This window comes from Trichoplax adhaerens, genomic scaffold (genome assembly GCF_000150275.1).
Source record: "Trichoplax adhaerens TRIADscaffold_6 genomic scaffold, whole genome shotgun sequence".
Taxonomy (NCBI): domain Eukaryota; kingdom Metazoa; phylum Placozoa; class Uniplacotomia; order Trichoplacea; family Trichoplacidae; genus Trichoplax; species Trichoplax adhaerens.
Genome location: NW_002060948.1, coordinates 2,712,560 through 2,732,280, shown reverse-complemented (window position 1 = coordinate 2,732,280; position 19,721 = coordinate 2,712,560). Strand labels below are relative to the sequence as shown.

General features: G+C 31.8%; 3 protein-coding genes across 3 annotated transcripts; all 3 read right to left on the bottom strand.

Moving 5' to 3' along the window:
- Positions 1–1,187: 1,187 nt before the first annotated feature.
- TRIADDRAFT_57406 (uncharacterized protein) lies at positions 1,188–4,069 on the bottom strand (the record flags this gene model as incomplete). The annotated part of the gene is made up of 4 exons (XM_002113313.1): positions 1,188–1,367; positions 1,498–1,734; positions 1,986–2,048; positions 3,851–4,069. 4 exons carry the CDS (start codon positions 4,067–4,069, stop codon positions 1,188–1,190), a joined length of 699 nt encoding a protein of 232 aa, XP_002113349.1.
- Positions 4,070–6,578: 2,509 nt separating this feature from the next.
- Positions 6,579–7,700, bottom strand: TRIADDRAFT_64005 (uncharacterized protein). Its single transcript, XM_002113312.1, has 3 exons — positions 7,634–7,700; positions 7,222–7,473; positions 6,579–6,818 (listed from the first exon to the last, which is right to left on the bottom strand). Exons 1-3 carry the CDS (start codon positions 7,697–7,699, stop codon positions 6,606–6,608), a joined length of 531 nt encoding a protein of 176 aa, XP_002113348.1. The 5' UTR covers position 7,700; the 3' UTR covers positions 6,579–6,605.
- Positions 7,701–13,757: 6,057 nt separating this feature from the next.
- TRIADDRAFT_64004 (uncharacterized protein) lies at positions 13,758–19,682 on the bottom strand (the record flags this gene model as incomplete). Its single annotated transcript, XM_002113311.1, has 8 exons — positions 13,758–13,841; positions 13,956–14,204; positions 14,490–14,552; positions 15,584–15,826; positions 17,416–17,478; positions 17,599–17,836; positions 18,462–18,523; positions 19,473–19,682. The coding sequence occupies 8 exons, from the start codon at positions 19,680–19,682 to the stop codon at positions 13,758–13,760; spliced, it is 1,212 nt and encodes a 403-aa protein (XP_002113347.1).
- Between the last annotated feature and the right edge of the window lie 39 nt (positions 19,683–19,721).

The window sequence follows — 19,721 nt, the reverse complement described above, 5'->3', positions numbered from 1 at the left end:
TTGTCCATCTTGTGTATGATTGAGTAAATAAAGAATTTACAAGTTTCATGATAAATGATGTTTCCATGATAAGGGCAAGGATTGTTTGTCTTACATCATACTGCAGCTCGATGCCATTTTAATCACTTAACTAATTTACGAATCTTCATATTAAGCCGTAATCAGCTCTATACAAATTCATTTATTAATTATTACTAGCCTGATTTAACTTGCGCGTAAAAATTATGTTTCCTTATACCATAAATATTCCACTTTACCTTAAATTCAAGCATACATAAAAGGATTGAAATTAAGTTTCGCAGCAGTTCACAAGCGGTCTGAATCTTAAAGGGTATAAGCAAGACCGGACTACTGTTGATCGATAGTGAATAACTAATAAGTTATCATATCATATACAGTATTTAAAGTTATACCCATCTACATACTGTGAAATGTGTACATACACGGTCAACTTAGTGTTGGGTCCGTAAAAACTTTTGCAAAGCTATATTGACAGCGTAAAGTTGTACATACGCGTATAATATCGTTCGTAATAGTAAATCTACTTTTATAATTAATTAACAATGCCTAATTAGGAGTTAAATTAAAGAAAAGTATCGGTAACGATCTACAAAATTAAAAGTAAGAAACAAGAAAACAATAGTAGATAGAGAAGTTGTTATATATTTTATTAGTTGCTTTGCCTACTGATTGCAAGATATATATAGTATATATCTGAGATAGAATCAGCACATGTGTATAGTTTACAATATTCGAAATGTTGTTACAAGAAGGTGCAAATATAAACTTATCAATTCACTATATAATTTTTAGCCCGAAATTTAAAATCAATGACAATACAGATAGTTTACGTAGCTTTCTGCTCAGAATTATCGATTTACGATAATTACTAACATTATAATACTAACTAAAAATTTTAAATTATCGTCATAAGAAATAGTATAGGGCATTATTCATTTTAAGAACTGTGCACAGCTGCATGAAAACTTTATATCTGTAATAAATTATAATCTTTACAAGTATAATTAATAAATTATTTTTTAAGTTGTTTATCAGTCTATGACTGATTCTAGTCGTAGAGAAAATGATACAAGCCTTCATCAATTACTCCTTTACAAAGAGAAAGGAAAGTTAGGCGTTAATAAAACAATCAGCAAACGTCAATTTCTTAACATAATATCTTCTAGCTAAGCAGCGGAATCCTTCTGCTGTAAGCTATCTATCTGTTGTTCGTAAGGTGGAGGATCGCTATGATGCAATTGTAACTCTGCGTAAGATGGCGGAGGCTGCGAAAGATCGTCTTGTTGCCCAATACGCAATTGATTGCTAGTTAGTTGAAACGGAATCTGTTCCTGCTCCGGTTGCATCTACAATATTCAATAATAAGATTAGATTGGAATTATTTCAACTGCGATTTAATAAAACTATTACTACAGATCTTACAACCCATACCGCATTATATACGCGCATTAAGTATCTGCTTATTTGAGTACTAACCGACGCCATATGCGGACTTTTTGCAATTCGTGAAAATACTACGACGCAGTAAAGCCCCGTGAAGAAATATCCAACATATACAATCAAGACAGCAATATTTATACCAAGGGCAGTGATAGATTTGATATGACCTTGTTGTGCCCTTTGAATAAAGTGGTAAATATTGACGCCTAAAATAACCATTCCACCGATTGAGGCCGCCATACTGGCAATAAGAAAAACTAAATGCGGAATAACCTATCAGTCCATTATAAAGTAATGAAGTAAAAGCATAGCATCAGCAGACCGAAATCGATAAAATCTATATAGAAAGTATTCATCTTGAATTTTGCATCCATCGATAGTAGATATGAATTATTGAATTAACAAAAAATAGTTTCCCTTAATACAACCGTTTGCAAGATAAAATAAAATTTAACTTAGGTGGATATTTTACTACTTTTGTAACATTCAATAAGCAAACATAGATCTTATGAAATTTATCATACCATCTTTCGTCGATAATTTCCGTGGTTATATGTCGCTATTCCAAAGGCACCAGCGACAATCATCTAGATTAAGTATATGTAATTTATTATTAATACTAAGTTGTGTGGTCATTCATTAAAATTAAATGCAATAGCGGCTAAGTAGTATTTGATGAAGACAAATTATCGATACTGACAAACTGACAACATGTAATGAAAGCTAGTATTTAGCATGTAACTTAACAGCATTTCCATTGAAAACGAAAGTGCAGTAAGTACAGTCATTAACAGTTGCAAAGATAATAGTAAATAGTAGAAAAATTGGGTATCTGCGATGGTTAGTATAAAATATTGATTTGATATAGCTAACTTCCTCTCCATTTAATACTTTAATACACTCTAATGAGTATGTTAATATCTAGAAAATAGTGCCGAGTAACTACGACAAAGTATTCATGATCAGAACTACTACAATAGAAACTTTATTTTTTACCCCAAAATTAGCCATAAATGGATTGCTGAAATGCTGATTTGAGTAAATCTACAATCTAACGACTTCGATAGCGATCATCGTTACATTAGCTTAAATTTGATTGCTTTGCCAATTGAATAATTTTGAATACTGAATCGCAAAATTAGTCCATCATACTCGAATGATATTTATTTAACTGTATGTTAAATGAATAGCAGTATTAATAAATAACCAGTGATTAATGCTTTCACATTGCACTAATCAATACTACAGTATGGTAGAATTATAATAGAATGAATTATTCCATGGACGGTAAAGATCGCATAGAAGACAGTTTCGAAATTATTCACTTGCAAATGCAGCACTAAGTTAGAAGGTTGTACAATTAGCTGTAGTGTAGTTTATAATATTAAGAGTCGAAGAAAGTCAAGGGAAATGTTACGATGAGTTTGAACTAGAATTGGCTGTATTTTTGTTACGATTAGTTTATTTGAGTGTATGTAAGCATATCGGCAAATAAGTATGAGGGTTCAATCAACATTGGAAGTTGATAAGTTATACTGGTAAATTCAGTAATTATTTTCACACTAGGTAATTCCCCTAAGATACAGTACAGTACAGTGGTTACTAAGCTTTTAATCGATCACAACGACAATATCAACATTAGATGTAACCTTTTATTTGATTGATTTTATGCTATCTTCTCAACGGTACGAATAAGTTAGTCACAGTTGCTTTTCTATTCATTGCCGCGAAAGTAATACCAATTATGGCAGTCATTGTACATTTCTATTCTGATTCTTAAAATGTAATTTTTGACCGTACCGCTAAGTAAGTCATGTTTGAATGCGCTAAAAAAGAAAACTATTAATTAAATAAAGAATCAAATTTTATTGCTTCATCAATGATTGCACTGTACGGTACAGAATATCGTTCATCAAAATAAGAGTCTAATTGAATATTGTTAGTCCCATCTATCCAAGCAGCAGGGGTGTTAATACGTGTACAACTGACGGCATCAACACTATTTCGAAATTGAATTCAAACAAGGACTACAGCAATATATCATCATTATGGACGAATGTTACTCTAATCAATCGAATCGTTGTTATTGGTTGAATGGAGTTGTGGCAATACGTCTTACTGTATTGTCAAGTGAAGGAAGGAGAATCAATGTAAGAAAAACATCTAGTATACTGCACAGTAATGAAAAATTATTTTCAATTCTTTGTCGATTGTGTTGGTCAAGGTAGATTGAAAATAGACCGCTATCCCCCAGTAGACATGATATTAGGTGTTGGAAGTAAAAGTTGTCTTTTATTGTATTATCTTGCATATTATATCAACAACAGTTGAAATTAATCCTTTACTGTATCGGTAGCGTTGTTATGATCTTATCATCTGTTTTACTTACCGGTATAGCTACCCAAAAACAGTGGCCGTAAGTCACTACTCCATCCAAGTAAACCCTAGCAGGACTAAAAGCAATTCCGCCAGTAATGAGTAATAAAATGCCTACAACGACGAAGGAGACCGCTTCTTTCCCAATCCGTCTCATGGACAACATTAACTTGGCTCTTTGGGCATTATTCTGCCTTACTTCAGCAGGAGAATTGGTAATAACAATCGCCATTGAATTGTCTGACACATGTACGTCTCTAATATGGTAGAAAAACTGGATGATGTAGTCAAAGTGATGAATCGATGACGTTGAATAAGTTTACAAGAAGGAAGATTTGAAATATATACAGTATCGCAATGAGTAGACACTAATTGTACAGTACAACAGCTTTATTCTATCAATAAATAACTTTGGGAACTGTATCGCGCTTGCTACTCTCTTCCAAGTACAGCACTGTACGATCAGTATGCGCAGAATGGATCAGTAAAGGATATAATAGTCTTTTATAATAAACTTTACGCTCTCTAGGGATACTTTAGCCAGCTCTCTACTACTTGTACTATAGCTAACCCTATAGTATCCTATTTCTATTGACACTATCAAGAAAGAATCCAGTTCCCGATGCTAATTTCATTCTTGATGATCAAGGGAAGAAAACTGTCTTGGAGGCATACTCTGCACATGCTCAGAATCAGGGAGTTGTGGGAGAATTTTCTCTCGGAACTCCAGTACAGTACGAAGTCATCACAAAACAGTACAAATCACTCTGGGAGTATCCCGCCATACTGTACAGTACAGTACACAGTACTGTACAGCTATTGTTTCATGGACAACATAAATCCGATGTCCGATGTCCGCTCGTCCTCGATGTCGTACTACCTAGTCATCACAGCTATCACAATAAAATATAAAAGTTTTTTATAATAAACTACACGCTCTCTAGGGATACTTTGCCCAGCTCTCTGCTACTTGTACTGTACTATAGCTAACCCTATACTATCCTATTTCTATTGACACTATCAAGAAAGAATCCAGTTCCCGATGCTAATTTCATTCTTGATGATCAAGGGAAGAAAACTGTCTTGGAGGCATACTCTGCACATGCTCAGAATCAGGGAGTTGTGGGAGAATTTTCTCTCGGAACTCCAGTACAGTACGAAGTCATCACAAAACAATACAAATCACTCTGGGAGTATCCCGCCATACTGTACAGTACTGTACTGTACAGCTATTGTTCATGGACAACATAAATCCGATGTCCGATGTCCGTTCGTCCTTGATGTCGTACTACTTAGTCATCACAATGATCACAGCCATCACAATACAGTACAGTACAGTACTGTACAGTGTACTGTACACTACAGTACTGTACAGTACACCTACAGTACAAATCACTTATCCCGCCGTACTGTACAGTGTACTGTACACTGTACTGTACAAGTACTGTACAGCTATTGTTGTTAACTATTGTTGATGGACTGATGGACAACAGAAATCCGATGTCCGATGTCCGCTCGTCCTTGATGTCGTACTACCTACTAGTACCTAGTCCTCCGGTCAACTAGTAGTGACTCACTCACTGGTAGTCTAGTACTGGCAAGCTTCTTCTCAGTAGGGCTATCGCATAGAGTTAACCGAAAAAACTCCATAAAATATTCAAAAATTGAAAACTTACACAGTACGCTTACTGAACTACCTAAGTAAGCCTCCATTCAAAACAAAATTCCAACAGTCTACACTCAATTTTGCACATCTTTATCCCCAATTTTAAAAAATACTCCATTGACTGCTCATCATTCTTAAAATCACTGATTCGAATGATATAATCAGAGTTTCAATCCGCCAACTTTGTTGGCGAAAATAACTGTAGTCTACAACAGAGTGCTATTGGGAATTTGGCGCTGAAATTGCATCTGTAGGTGTCCGCGATGATGCGATATACGGCTATGCATGCAATATACGCGTATACCGTTGGTTTTCTGACATTAACCTTCTCATTGCCAGCAAAATGACCCTGCTCGTGATACTTTGTTTCATAAATGCAAGGTCAATTTTGAATGCTGGCTATGTTTAATTAATATTCTACACTATATACGTGACATATACAGTATATATATACGGTATATAGTATACGTACAATATCGGGCGGACTAATTTTTTGCACCATTCCGATGGCGCTACTTACAGTATATACCTATTCCGTAGTAGCAACAGTAGATTGAACTTTTTTGTTATTACGATACGGTTAATAAACCAACTTGAACCTTCTATTAGTCTTCTTTTATAGCCTAATACATATCAATCTACGCATCTATTGAAGTGGTCTAAATTGCTCTTGCATGTTGTAGATGGAATAGGATCAACGCTATTAAAGATAGATAGCATGTAATAATGCGATTAATTCCTTCCCCCCCCCCTCAACCATACTATAAACATAGATGAGAAGAATTTTCAATAAACTCTACGATGAACGATCACGATTGGAAGGTATCACACAAATAGACTTAGATAGGACAGCACACTAGATCAACTTCTAAACAATTTATTTCATTAAGCTCACTGCGACGGATATACTGTACAATGTACATTGTACATGTATGGGAATAGATTACTAATGATGTAAATTAATGTAGAAAGAACTAGCTTTAAAACTCAACGATAAGTAAACTAGATTTCATGGTGTCCCGAAGCTATTTCTTATATTATTATTTGTATAGCGGTACACAGTATAAATTATCCAATGAATTATATAAAAAAAGATCATCATTTAAAATGTCGAACTTTTCTCATTCTCGGGTTCTCCTCTTGTTTCCACGTACATTGGTGATTGTGCAACTTGATATCCTGGTTGATTCATGCCTGATTGATTGGATAAAACTCGTGTTTCCACGTACGTTGTTGGTTGTGCAACTTGATATCCTGGTTGATTCACGCCTGATTGATTGGATAAAACTATCTCTCCTTCCTCAATGAATTGTTTCTAGAAAGAAAGAATTTACATACTGAAGATAGGCACGCATTATCGCTATTAATAAATTACTAAGTTGAAACTTCACTTGAAAGCATTACTTATTATATCTGCGATGATCTTAATACAGGAGCCACAATTGCTACTACTATTAATATATGTATTCAGGTATACACTTATAGATACATTTTATATACAACAAATTTAATAATTTTGGCAGTAATCATCGATTGATTACAATTAATGGACTCAAAGCGAGAAATAATTGTGATAACTACTAGTATCACTTTCAATCGCAAGTAAGCCTTCATTGAAACTTTATTCGACAAAAATATTTCTTTCTTGTTTTGTTCGCATTATTAATCAAACTTGAACCTTAAATTATTGATACACATACAACTATTCTTTGATTTACCTGACCATTCTTCACTTTAGGTACCATCCGCAAGGTACGAGAGTAAACGATTATATGATAAATGCAGTAAGATATGTAAATGATGTAAAACACTATGACCACACTATTGGTACATAAGCTTCCAATCCCTACGTTGCGTAAGGCACTACTCTGAAAGAGGTATGCTGCACCTGAAAGGTTAATAGCACTAAATATAATCCCTGCAAGTGCTGCCAGCATGCCAAGAATGAGGAATGCCAAGTGAATAGTAGCCTAATGATATTGAGCATTTATTCATTCAACATGAATAAAATGGTCATATTAATAATTTCTAAGCATACTTGCAGTAATAGGTCTAACTCACCTCTTTAATGAACAATATGTCATGCATATCAGAAATAAGGATATACTGTAATCGAGCTAGTTTACTTACCACATCTCGTGAAAACTTAGTGATGTTGATATAAGTCGCGATACCAAGTGAAGAGGAAATTATCATCTAACAAGAGAGCGATTAATAAATAGTTGTCAAGCCATTTCGTAATTAAAGATTACCTTCAACGACCACTTTAGAAGAAATAGACCACGCTTATCAATTATACATGGAAACATTGAATATTACATTATCCATTACAAGATATAAGTTCAATTCTCTTTTATTCAACACGCTCAACATACTGAATAACATTGATCAGATTTTAAATAAATAACACAAATCAAGCATGTTCAATTAAAATGCATTTGTAATATCTGTTCATGTATATTGCCACACTGCATCAAATTATTTAGTCAGAGTTAAAGCTATTATTGTAAGCTAATTGTTATTGCTACTAAAATCTACACATGTAAAACTGGAAGATTTCTTTTAAGACTACTTTAAAATGAACGAAAGTTATAAAAAATCTCTGATTCATTGTTAGTTATTTTATTAATTGTTTTAACAACTTCAGAAGGTATAATGTTTTTTTTATAGGGAATGATAAATTACTGATCTGGTTGTTGACAAAGACTAAAACTATTTTGTTTAAATTAAGACGACAAATGAATCAATTCTATGCAACTATTTATAGGCCGTCATCAAAAGTTGAATAATTTATAGCACTTCAGATATACAAGAAAAAATCTCCTAACGAAAACTATCTATGAATTTATAAAAATATAATTTCGAACGATAATTAATTGATTACATAAAAACAGTATGTAAACTAAGCTATTTTAGAAACACACTTCTTACATTATTTTTAAGTTATTCGTGATGGATAGCTTCATTAATACCGTAAATTGAGTGATAAATCACTGCTACGTAGTTATGACTCTCGCAAAAAAAAGTATTTCTTAATTTTTGATACTATTGAAGAAATTGTACAATTGACTACCGGTACCGCATGAACTAGCATGCTCATCACATCTTATCAAAGTTTAATTAATCAGACTCACTAGTGCTCCGGCCCAGAAACAGTGAAAATAACTCGTTATACCTAGCAAATAGATACCAACGGAAGAATAAGCAACTCCTCCAGCAATGATCAAAATTATGCCTAAAATAAGGCAAGCAATAGACTGCCTTGCAACACGTATCATTGATGCTACCAGTGGTATCATGACTGCATTTTGATCAACATTGGGTTGAGCTTGAATTACAGTTGCCATAATACAATAAATAACGAAAGAGTTTTGTCTCAAGAAGCAAGAATTCTCCGAATGATTAGTCCTCTTAACCTCTGTTTTAATAACAGTGTATCTTAGCCGTGATTTTAGGAAATGCTACTAATCATCAACTACTAACTAATTTATACAGTCTACATTCCGATGGTCCAAAACTTTCAATAATAGTTTCTTTACAATTCAATTTCGCAACCTGGGGCCACCCCTGTTAAGAAAAGAAAAATTCTTTTATGATTGTTAAATAAAAACCTCATTATTTTAAATCCATTTATAGAATCCCTTTTAGGTAATCAGTACACGTAAATCACGCGCCACACCTTATATCCATCTACTAACAGTAGCTATTAATCACTCCGACATTAAAACTCAGCGTAATCCGCATCTTAAAGAAACAAAATTCTTGCGTAAGTTCAATTCATTGAAAATATTACATGATCCCACTAGTTGCACCCTACGGTTTATGACGTATGTAAAGGTTGATAAAACCTAATTTAAAATATTTTCTATTATTACACCTATTTGATGAAGTGGTTCTAGACATCGCTAGATTAGCCCTTGATTTCTGCAACCAAATATAATGAATAAATTGGATATTAAAGGATCAACTAAAAATAAGAAAAATTTATCTCCATTCATTTATGGGTTTGGCTATACACGCATGTGATGAGGGTAATTAAAACTAGTATTGCTAAGTAATGCTGTGGATAACATTTATCAGTAATCAAATCTACGTCAACGAGATAATTTTAGGACTGTAATTTAGTCACTCATCGGTAAACGCTTTTGAAATAAGTATCGCCGGAAGAAAAAAATTGTAATAACTGCTATGAGAACTTGAACTAGACCGTACGTAGAAATTATCATTTACGAATGAAATCGATAAGTTTAACAATTGGTGTATAATAAATTAAGAGAAATATAAATTATATTCTTTCCTTCATAGACGGTTCTACGTATATAATATATCGTAATACAGTTATTAAATAAAAGTATAAACCAATTTCCACGATTAACTATCCAATGTCAAGATGAGTAAGGAACAACTATTTTAATACTTGCCATAATCATAGTTAAGACAATACGTATTTTCTTCTATGTAGAAATATCCATCTTTTATGTGGATTGCGCAGAACTCTGGATGGAAGGATCAATTTTTTATCAAAATGTCGAGTTTACTCTTTTACTTAGCGGGAAAAAGCTGCTATATTAATTTAAAATTTATAGCAACTATCATACTACGAAATATCTAATAAAGCACATCTCGTCCCTGGTTCACTATTATTTACGCTCTATTTATATTCGACACGAGCAGTCGATACTGCCAATGCATCGTTCGCAGTGATTTAAAAGCATTAAATAATTTTTATAGCAACCATAGCTGATACAATAATCTTATAAAGTAGTAAATACTACAGCTTTTCTCTTGCTTTATTTAGTTTTTTCTCAGCTCTGTGCGCTTAAGAATAAACTTATCTGCCTAAAATTGAATCTCCAAAATATCAGCAAAAAGTATTATAACACAAAATTTATGAATCCACAAATACAGCATGTTTAACCATATTATTAGCAGTTAAATGATACAATGCTATCCGATAGATACTTCAATACTGTATTATCGAGTAGCAAAAAGGTATTTAGTAAGGAAACGATTGGTGTGCCATTTAATTCTGTAATGAGTTTCTATCACTATAACATTTGAAGTCGATCAATAAATAGATTTCCGACTGTCGTCAGTCTTAACTATTTAGCTAATGGTTCCAACAACTTTTAGACGTAAAGCTATCGAAAGTTAAACAATACTTAGATACTATAATAATACGTAGTAATATGTACTTGATGAAGATCTATCATTATTATTTTAACATTACCAGGGATGGTGCCCAGAAACATTGACCATATAATGCAAATCCAAGTATCCTCCCCATGGACTAACAGCAAATCCACCAGCAATAAGCAATAATGTGCTGATAATAATAAAAGCAATATACTGTCTAACGATATGATGCACGGCAGGTAATAAATCCTCACCATTGATGGCATAACTGCCATCCATTTGAGAATTATAAGTTGACTTCATATTGTATGCGATAGCTCTACGTATCGTAGCAGGTTAAACAAAAGTGTTCTGGTTTTAAAGCAATTTTTGTATGGAGCAGCGTTAAGTACCCGATAACCTTGTCAAAGTAGGAAACGAAAGGATATACCGTTTATGATTAAATAGTGCAGGAGTTAGACACTAATTCTATCAGAAATGAATAATAATCAAATCTACTTGCTGCTACTCGTGCAACTAGAAGATCTTATATGTACGTATGTATTTATAACCTCGGCCTAAGGATAACAAAGATGGTACAATCAGCCTCCAAAGATACTGTAAGTAATCAATACAACATCTTTCCCATTCTTATTATTTCAGGTAAAAACATTTGCTAAGATTTTATAAATAATTTACTAACGGAAAGTCATACAGTCTTTAAAATTAAAATTCAGAATAAATTACATACCTGTAATATCACATATTGTCAGCACTTAAATCTACATTGGCGTATGTGAACATAAAAGTCTTTAATTGCAATGTAAATACTCCGCCTCAGATCGTATCAATTAAGGGCAGAACAAAGAAATTCGATGTATAAATTTAGTGGATTGCCTAATTCAATAAATTTATACGGCTTCTAGGACTAGGCATTATCATACATTATAATGCAATTTAAGTAGCAAATGAATATTGAATAGAATCTGTGTACGGACTTATATTCCAGGCAGCTAAGCATATCTTTCCTTCGAAATGATTGAATTAGTATGCCTAATATTTTTTGAGTCGTCTGTAGCTAAAATGAACGTAACGAACGTTATACATACCATTTCCTTGATCTAAACGGTAGACTCAATCAGATCTTAAAATATATAGAAGCTAAAGTGTTTTATGCAATCCAACGGGATATAGTGTACGATTATTTTTACTCAGAACAGCTGATAAAACTTTCGGCTTGAAGCACTACAAAAACATTAAAAGATGTGCAATCATCTTCATAATATTTGTAGCTATTTGAAAGATCTTCAATTAATATTTTAGGTTTTGAGTCTATGTCAAATTTGTGCATACGAAATTTTATTGTATAAGAGCAATATAACGATACTAAAATAATGCACATTCTCTCATTTCTTTATATTTACTGTATCCGATGTCTTACATAGCATGATAATTGATTTTTTATTTCATATAATTTCTTGTTTTATGATCTTAATCGTGTAAAGGCTATGCTCAGCTTATGATCTATTACATAGACATATAAATATACCATTTACGCTATTAGACGACCAAATGCTGTTGGTTCTGTTTTATGTTCTTTTAACTGCTAACGATCTAAACTCTATCCGTAATCAAATAATGAAAAAGATTGCGGTTTACTATTTTACTGGATTGCAATTGAATGAAAATGGATTTAGTACGTCGTCACGAAAGTAAATTACCATGATCTATGTACAGCATTATAAATAGTTTCTATGTTATACTTGATTCTTGGTTAAGTATCAGTAAGCAATGCTTGCAATTTCCTTAGTGGGTGTTAGTGTATACGTACGTAAGTAACCCTTAATATAGGATTAGGTGGACTAAAAGTAGTAATTGCGAGCTAGTTTAACCGGAGTATATTAATCACCTTATATGGTACTAAAAAATTGAAATTACAGTTCCTTATTTTACATGAAATATTCTAGTACTAGAACCTAATATATTTTTGTTAAATTTTGCTTATAAGTAGATTAGTTTAATGCTAACGCAGTACATTTAAAAGATTAAACTAAATTTTAATCCTCACATAAACATGAAATTTCTTTAATACATTTACTTGGTCAATTATTAAAATACCAGCTGACTCGTATAGCTAAACCGATTTTAAGCACCTACAACTATATAAGTTGTAACCTTACAGCAAATAAAGTCAAGTCGTGATTTTTAGTAAGATTAGAAGGCTTATTGTGCTCTATCTTAATTAAATCTAGCATTGGAATAGTAATTGATTGTTATTCCGATTTTCAGCAGTGTAGGATAAAGAAAAACACATTTCTAACTTTGTTGGCAAGTTAGAAATATTCTTAGCTCGAAGATCGGCACACAAAATATTAAAATTTGGCACATTTTAATAGCAATGGCGACCATTATTGCGATATAATCATCAGCACTAGGCTCTAGCCAATGTCGAATGTCTAAAATAAATTTTTAGTAGCCATTTATCAGCATGACCGAAAGTAAATAAGTATCGGTAGAAAATATTTGGCATAATGAATTATAAACACGATTTGAAGTATATACCGTATGAGTTATAATTATCAAGATGCCATCGCTTAAATATTTATGATCAAGTTTCTTAAAATAAAATTTTTACAGTATACGATATTCGTACCTGCGCAATAATTTTAACTAGAGTGCAACGGATAATTCAATGCAGATAGAAGTAGTAGTTTAATATTAATTAATCAATCAATTAATCGTGACCATAAATTGAGTTATATTGGTACGATGTGCGATATGAATTAAAAACTGCTATAAATATCATAGTAGAAAGACAATATGTAAAAGTAGCAAAAACATATTTGAATTAAGAAACTGCATCAACAATTCTAATTCTAAATATCTGTGATTAAGCAAAAATCACTATTTTTGATTAATTGTGGCAAGACCATATAACGTATATCGATATTATTCGATTGATATGTAATTTTACGATAGGCTAAATGGACTAAACCAATTAAGTTAATACAGATATGAAATTATATATAATTAATTTATTTACTTCATTGTTAGAATAGTCCTGCAGTTCTTAACTATTTTTCTTGTAAAATCTATAACATTGTGCCAATTTCATTCGATGGTCAGCTATATTATTTACTTATAATTTCTGATTTGGATAGCTTGGATGATTAGTATAAGGATGTGGAGTTTCAGTAGAAAGTACTGGTTGTACCGGTTGCATCTATATAAAATAATATTTCGTATATCCTAAGCTATATGATAAATTATTAATTTAACGATTTATGTGCTCATAATCTCCAAAGAATTTTTAAAATCCATGAAACAATAGCTATACCGGTGTGATAGTAGCAATAATTGTACCACCACTGGATATACGGGAATAAATGACGATTTGGTAAATAGCAATTCCAATATAAGATAGATAAATTATCATGACGACAACATCGACACACATTGCACTTATAAAGATTTCATGGCCTGTTGAAATTAGGATGCGAACGTTATTGGCTGCTAAACAAAGTAAAACAAATCCACCAAATGCCCCAAGCCCACTTAAAACGACAAATACTATGTGAGCAATAGCCTACATCGAAATACCATAGAAAAAAGGTAGTAAGAAAGACAACATGATATCTAAAATAATTTAAAAGTTATAATTTGATGGATGACATAAGTCGTTCTATAGTTAACTAATTTACTTTGAATACCCAGTAAAACATCAACTGGGTATGTTAGAATACAATAAGCTACGGCAAAATGGCATAAAATATTCACTGGATAAATTGTAGATAAGTTATGATTTAGTCATAATCAAAATAATTAATTAAGATACGCATATATTATTCCAAACTCAAACTGCTAATCTTACCGTATTATCCTTATATCTGCCATGATTATAGGTGGCGATGCCTAGCGAACAAGAGATTATCATCTATAACCAAGAAAATAAAATTTCTAAATCAAGTTGGAAAAACGTAAGAATTCTATTAGCTACCGTACTTAATTTACAGCTTAGAAAACACAATATTCTAAAAAGTAGCGATCTCTAATAAATTCGAAATTATTATCTATAGTATAAAATATATCTCCCAAACAAATTCTTAATCATTAAATTAACTAAGAACATCATCAATATAACAATATTTTTCTAATATGCAGTATAGAACACAGAAATAACCATCAGGGTAAAAAGTTTTAACTTTTGAATCATATCGAAACGACGCCAATATCTTAATAGCTATCTAATATGCAGCATAGGACATAAATAATTAATTACTGGTATAAAGCCATTTAATTCTTGAATTCGATTGAAAGGTCATCAGTACTACTTTGACTGTTTAATGCTCACAGGAAATAAGATCGTATACTAATTAACGTAGATCCTTTTGAGTGTTATCACATTTATACCACACGGTAAGAAGACATTGCAGAATCTGCTGAAAGCTTTTGAAAAATTTACGCCCTATAATAATGTTTATTAAATACTAAACTAAGCCAATGGTTGCTTATGATTACTAAATTTGTTGATCACTTCGACATACAATAACGAATCTAACAGAATATTTTAAATTCAAAACTATTCAGAAATACTCAAAGTGTTAATCTGAAAAAATAACATCCTTTGTAATTATATTGCGATAATTTATCACATGAAATATATCATACTTATATCTTCTGCTATCATAAATATAGAATCACTATAGAAAAACTAGCAGAAAGAAGAATTACTATTTCTTGACTCAGCGTTATTTAATATTTAAAGCTATACCTGAATTATCAGTAACGATAATAGCCTTAATTTTAAAAGTAAATTTTCTACAATATCATCAAAATGTTATAACTTTAGTGCATTATCGACAGATTACAAAATAACAAGTTGTCTTTAATTGATCTTTGTTCAATATCAACTATTAATTTAGTTTTTTAAATGATTAATTAGACTGTAAAGTAGATGAGACTTACTAAGCCCGCCGCCCAAAAGCAATGAAAATAGAGTGTAATTCCATAGACATATCCACCATACGGGCTAACACCAACACCACCAGCAGCCAAAATCAATATACTAAAGACCAGGAAGACAATGCATTGCTTGGTAATATGTGCCATAGCAGGAATGAAATCAGCTCTACTAATGGGTCTAATGCGAACAGCTTGAGTGATTACTGTTGCCATATCTGAAGAATTATCTCTAGCTTCTCTTAATATCTTAATGTAAAGTAATACAATGTAATCAATTAATCACTTAATCAACTGACTAACAACATCAAAATGAGAGAAATTTTAATTTCGCTATGGCTATGGAAGGTTAGTAGTAGACCTCTACTCTTTTGCTAAAACTAGGGTGCGGTTTTTACGATCGGAGTCAGATTCGATGGCCAATAACTGGGTATTTTCGTTAATTTTGAGCATGCTCTCGATTGCATCACTGGCAAGGATAAAAATCCATATGGAGCGACTTAGGGACTGAAAATACCACATACAATTTCTTAGACTGAATGTTATGAACGAATATTATGCTGTATTTTGCTAATCAAATAAAATCATATGTTCTAGTGAGTTATGGCTTAACTTTATTCGTTCTTTAACGTTTTACTATCCTTGAGTTGATATTGTTTTTGAGATACTTACCGGTGATGCCTTCATTGAAATTAGAGCAAAAGTTAGCAATTTACTCAGTTTATAGTTTTGTTAATAATGATTATATACGGGAATCCATAACTTACCAATTTGAATTGTTGCTATCGTAATTTTCTCTTTAATGTTTATATAGTATAACGATATCAAATGGATGCCGCTTTCGGTATTGTATCTAAGAGGAGTCTTCGTAGAATATTATATAGAGTATTACTATATATTGCCATCCTTCATGTTATAGAAGTATAGAAGTTAATGTAGTCTTAATTATAATTTTAAATATTATGGCAATGGATATTACTTATAGATGCTTATAATATCTTATTGAAAGTAAAGATTTTGGAATGGGTTACTTCATTAAAATTATTACATTTTATTTACTGCAAATATGGATGGCTAGATTCGCAAGACGAAGTTGCTAATTTATTGCAATTTCATTGCTTAATTAGGGTTTATGATTTGTTAACGGCAATATGACCTAAAGAGTTGACGACTTAACATATGGATGATATATCCGATCAAAAATGATCATTAACTATTAATTCTTAAGTAAAATTTGATACTTTAATTAAATCATCCTAGATAATAAGTCGAAACTGAAATGTATGATTTTATCCTTACAAATTTTCAGTGGTATTCAGATGAATGATACCAAACAAATATTAATGTAAATCATTCGTAATTATATTTAGTTTTTTCATTTTATTTACTAATCTTACAATTGCAAGAGCGAATTATGTACGCGTAAATTGATATAAAACAGATATCAATCACAGGGGATGAATAAACTTAAACAGAGTACGAATTATGTATATGAATCCAATTGACACACTTGAAAGTGGAATTGAAACATATTATCTGGTCCGATCTTAAATTTTTAACCAATCTTGCAGGTCTATAAATCTACCACAACTTGAGTATTTACTTATACAAGAATTTATCTTATATCTTTAGTCTACATGGTGAAAACGCTGGTATTTATCATTCATCGAGGTACCTATATATCAAAGTTTCCTATTTTCTACCTTTTAACTGTCATTTTTGATGACATTTTAAATGTAACTAAAGATATAAATGATTGTGATTAATTCTATCATATTATCCTATAGCCAATATTGCCGTCCATTCTATTAGAAGGTAACTTTCTTTTCCTCTTGTACCTGCGGCTGTTGCGGTTGATTTAAATATACTACTGTTTGCTGCTGGTTAATAGCTTGTGGTTGCTAATAAAAATAAAAATTGTCATATTAATATCATCTCACATTCAATCTGAGATTCTATTAGCTTCTATATAATTTTAATGGCAAGAAAGAGTAATTTATAAATTAAGAAGCTGTATCTACCTGGCTAACGGATGAGATCACGCCGTTCTGAGAAAAACGTGCGAAAATAATAATTTGATAGATGCTGCAGCCAAGGAACGACACGTAGACAGCTAGCATGACACTCCCAACTACCATATTTGCGATAAATCTATCGTAGCTAAAAAATCTTGCATAACTCATGCCAATACTAACCAAAACAATTCCTGCAATAGTTCCAGCCATGCTGATAGCAATGAAAACAAGATGAGGGATAGCCTGTAAAAATTTAGACATGAAAGTTAATACATTACAGTTTGACTTTTTGGAGACATTGTTGGTAACTACAAGTAAGAATAAATGCTGTAGGTATACGGGAATTCAGAAAGATTTAAGTTTATTAAAGCTGGCAAGAAAGCGCTTTTGTCTTACTATACAAATAGACAGTTAGTGCTTAAGTGCTGGAAAGGTTAATAATCAGATGAATTAGTGCTGATATTATAATTTTTATTTTATGCTGGAATAAGAAAACTTCAGCTACCGATAATAATATATAAGTTTTGAACTAATCGTACTTATCCTATAGCACAAACTAACAGACCGTACTCGATTGCTTATGATAAAGATGCATAGGCATTATGACTTTACAAAGGTATGAGATAGCTGAATTTACCGTAGAGATAAATATGATATGAACATAATATGATACAAATTGTGATATTGTGTGTAATAGGATAAAATAATTAACTTTAACCTTTTCTAATAACTAGTTCTCAAGTAATTTTTTGCAATCTAGCTTCAAAGTTGACTGACTATAGCATTACGCTTCTACTGCATGCACAAACTCTTAAAGATTATGCTAGTGAAAATCCAGCTAATAACCATATTTAAAAGTTGTACTTACTGTGTCAATGCGATAAACATTATTCTTGAACGTAACCAAACCCAAAGCACTGGTAATGATCCACTAAAAATAGGATTATATACGGGTATAATTAATACGTTAGGTGTACTCAGAAGATAGTTTGACATCATAATCTATTGGATAAAGCCTGAGTTTTGTGTAGTCTATTGAATCATAAAGCCAAATTTTTATGTTGTGATAAATTATATTAGTTAATTTTGATTCGAACGCTTATTGATCAAGTGAATCTGAACTAATACCAATTTTAATATTATATTCTACAATAATAGACTACTTTAGCTTATATTTATTAGGTGTAACTATTGTACATATTAAAAAATTATGCAGGACAGAGTATTATGTTTAATTACGCCCAGAAAGTAAAGTAAGACTAAATACAATTGGGCTTTAACTACAACGATAAATTTACATGGCTTGGCTATTTGAATTGTATCTATCGAGCAGTGTTATAAAGATACGAGTATAATGATTAACAGATAAATCGTACCAATTCGATAACTCTGGTTTATATTGATGATGTCAAATTAAAACAATTTAATATTAACTCTTTATGGAGCAATAAATAATTATGATTTATAGCGTATTCGCCTAGTGAAATGGTTAAAACTCAATTCTACCTCCAAAAATGATCTAATGATAAATTTCTATTTATACCTTTAACATTAATTATTTCTATTTAAATCGAACGACTATATCTACTGTAGAATGGTTAGATCTTTATTCTACTCAATGACTAAAGTAGTAATAATTAATTTCGATTTATAAAATATTTGCCAACTAAAAGTATCGCAACCCAATTCTAGCCCCAGAAATGACCAAATGATATATTTCTTTTTACACCTTTAATATAGATTATTGCTATTTAAGCGATCAACTACAACTAGCATGGAATAGCCGTATCTTTATTTTGGTCAACAATCAACGACAGACAGTAACTAAATTACTTTAATCGACATTTACTTAGGTAAAATAATCATAACCATAAACTTACAAGAACCGAAATCCAAATTGCATTGGCTCCATAATTCGCTCCAAGTACGTAGCTGGCTACTCTTGTTTGGCCTGCAATTCCCAGAGCTAATAGAACTATTGCAAAGAACATGTAAACAATAGACTGACGATAAATCCTAGCTATGGCTATGGTCAAATTCAGACCATCGACGACCTTGATATTTTGCTGGGCACCGTTTGGGTTAGACATAGTGGTTAATCAATGTGATTATAGTAAATCAGGTAAGAG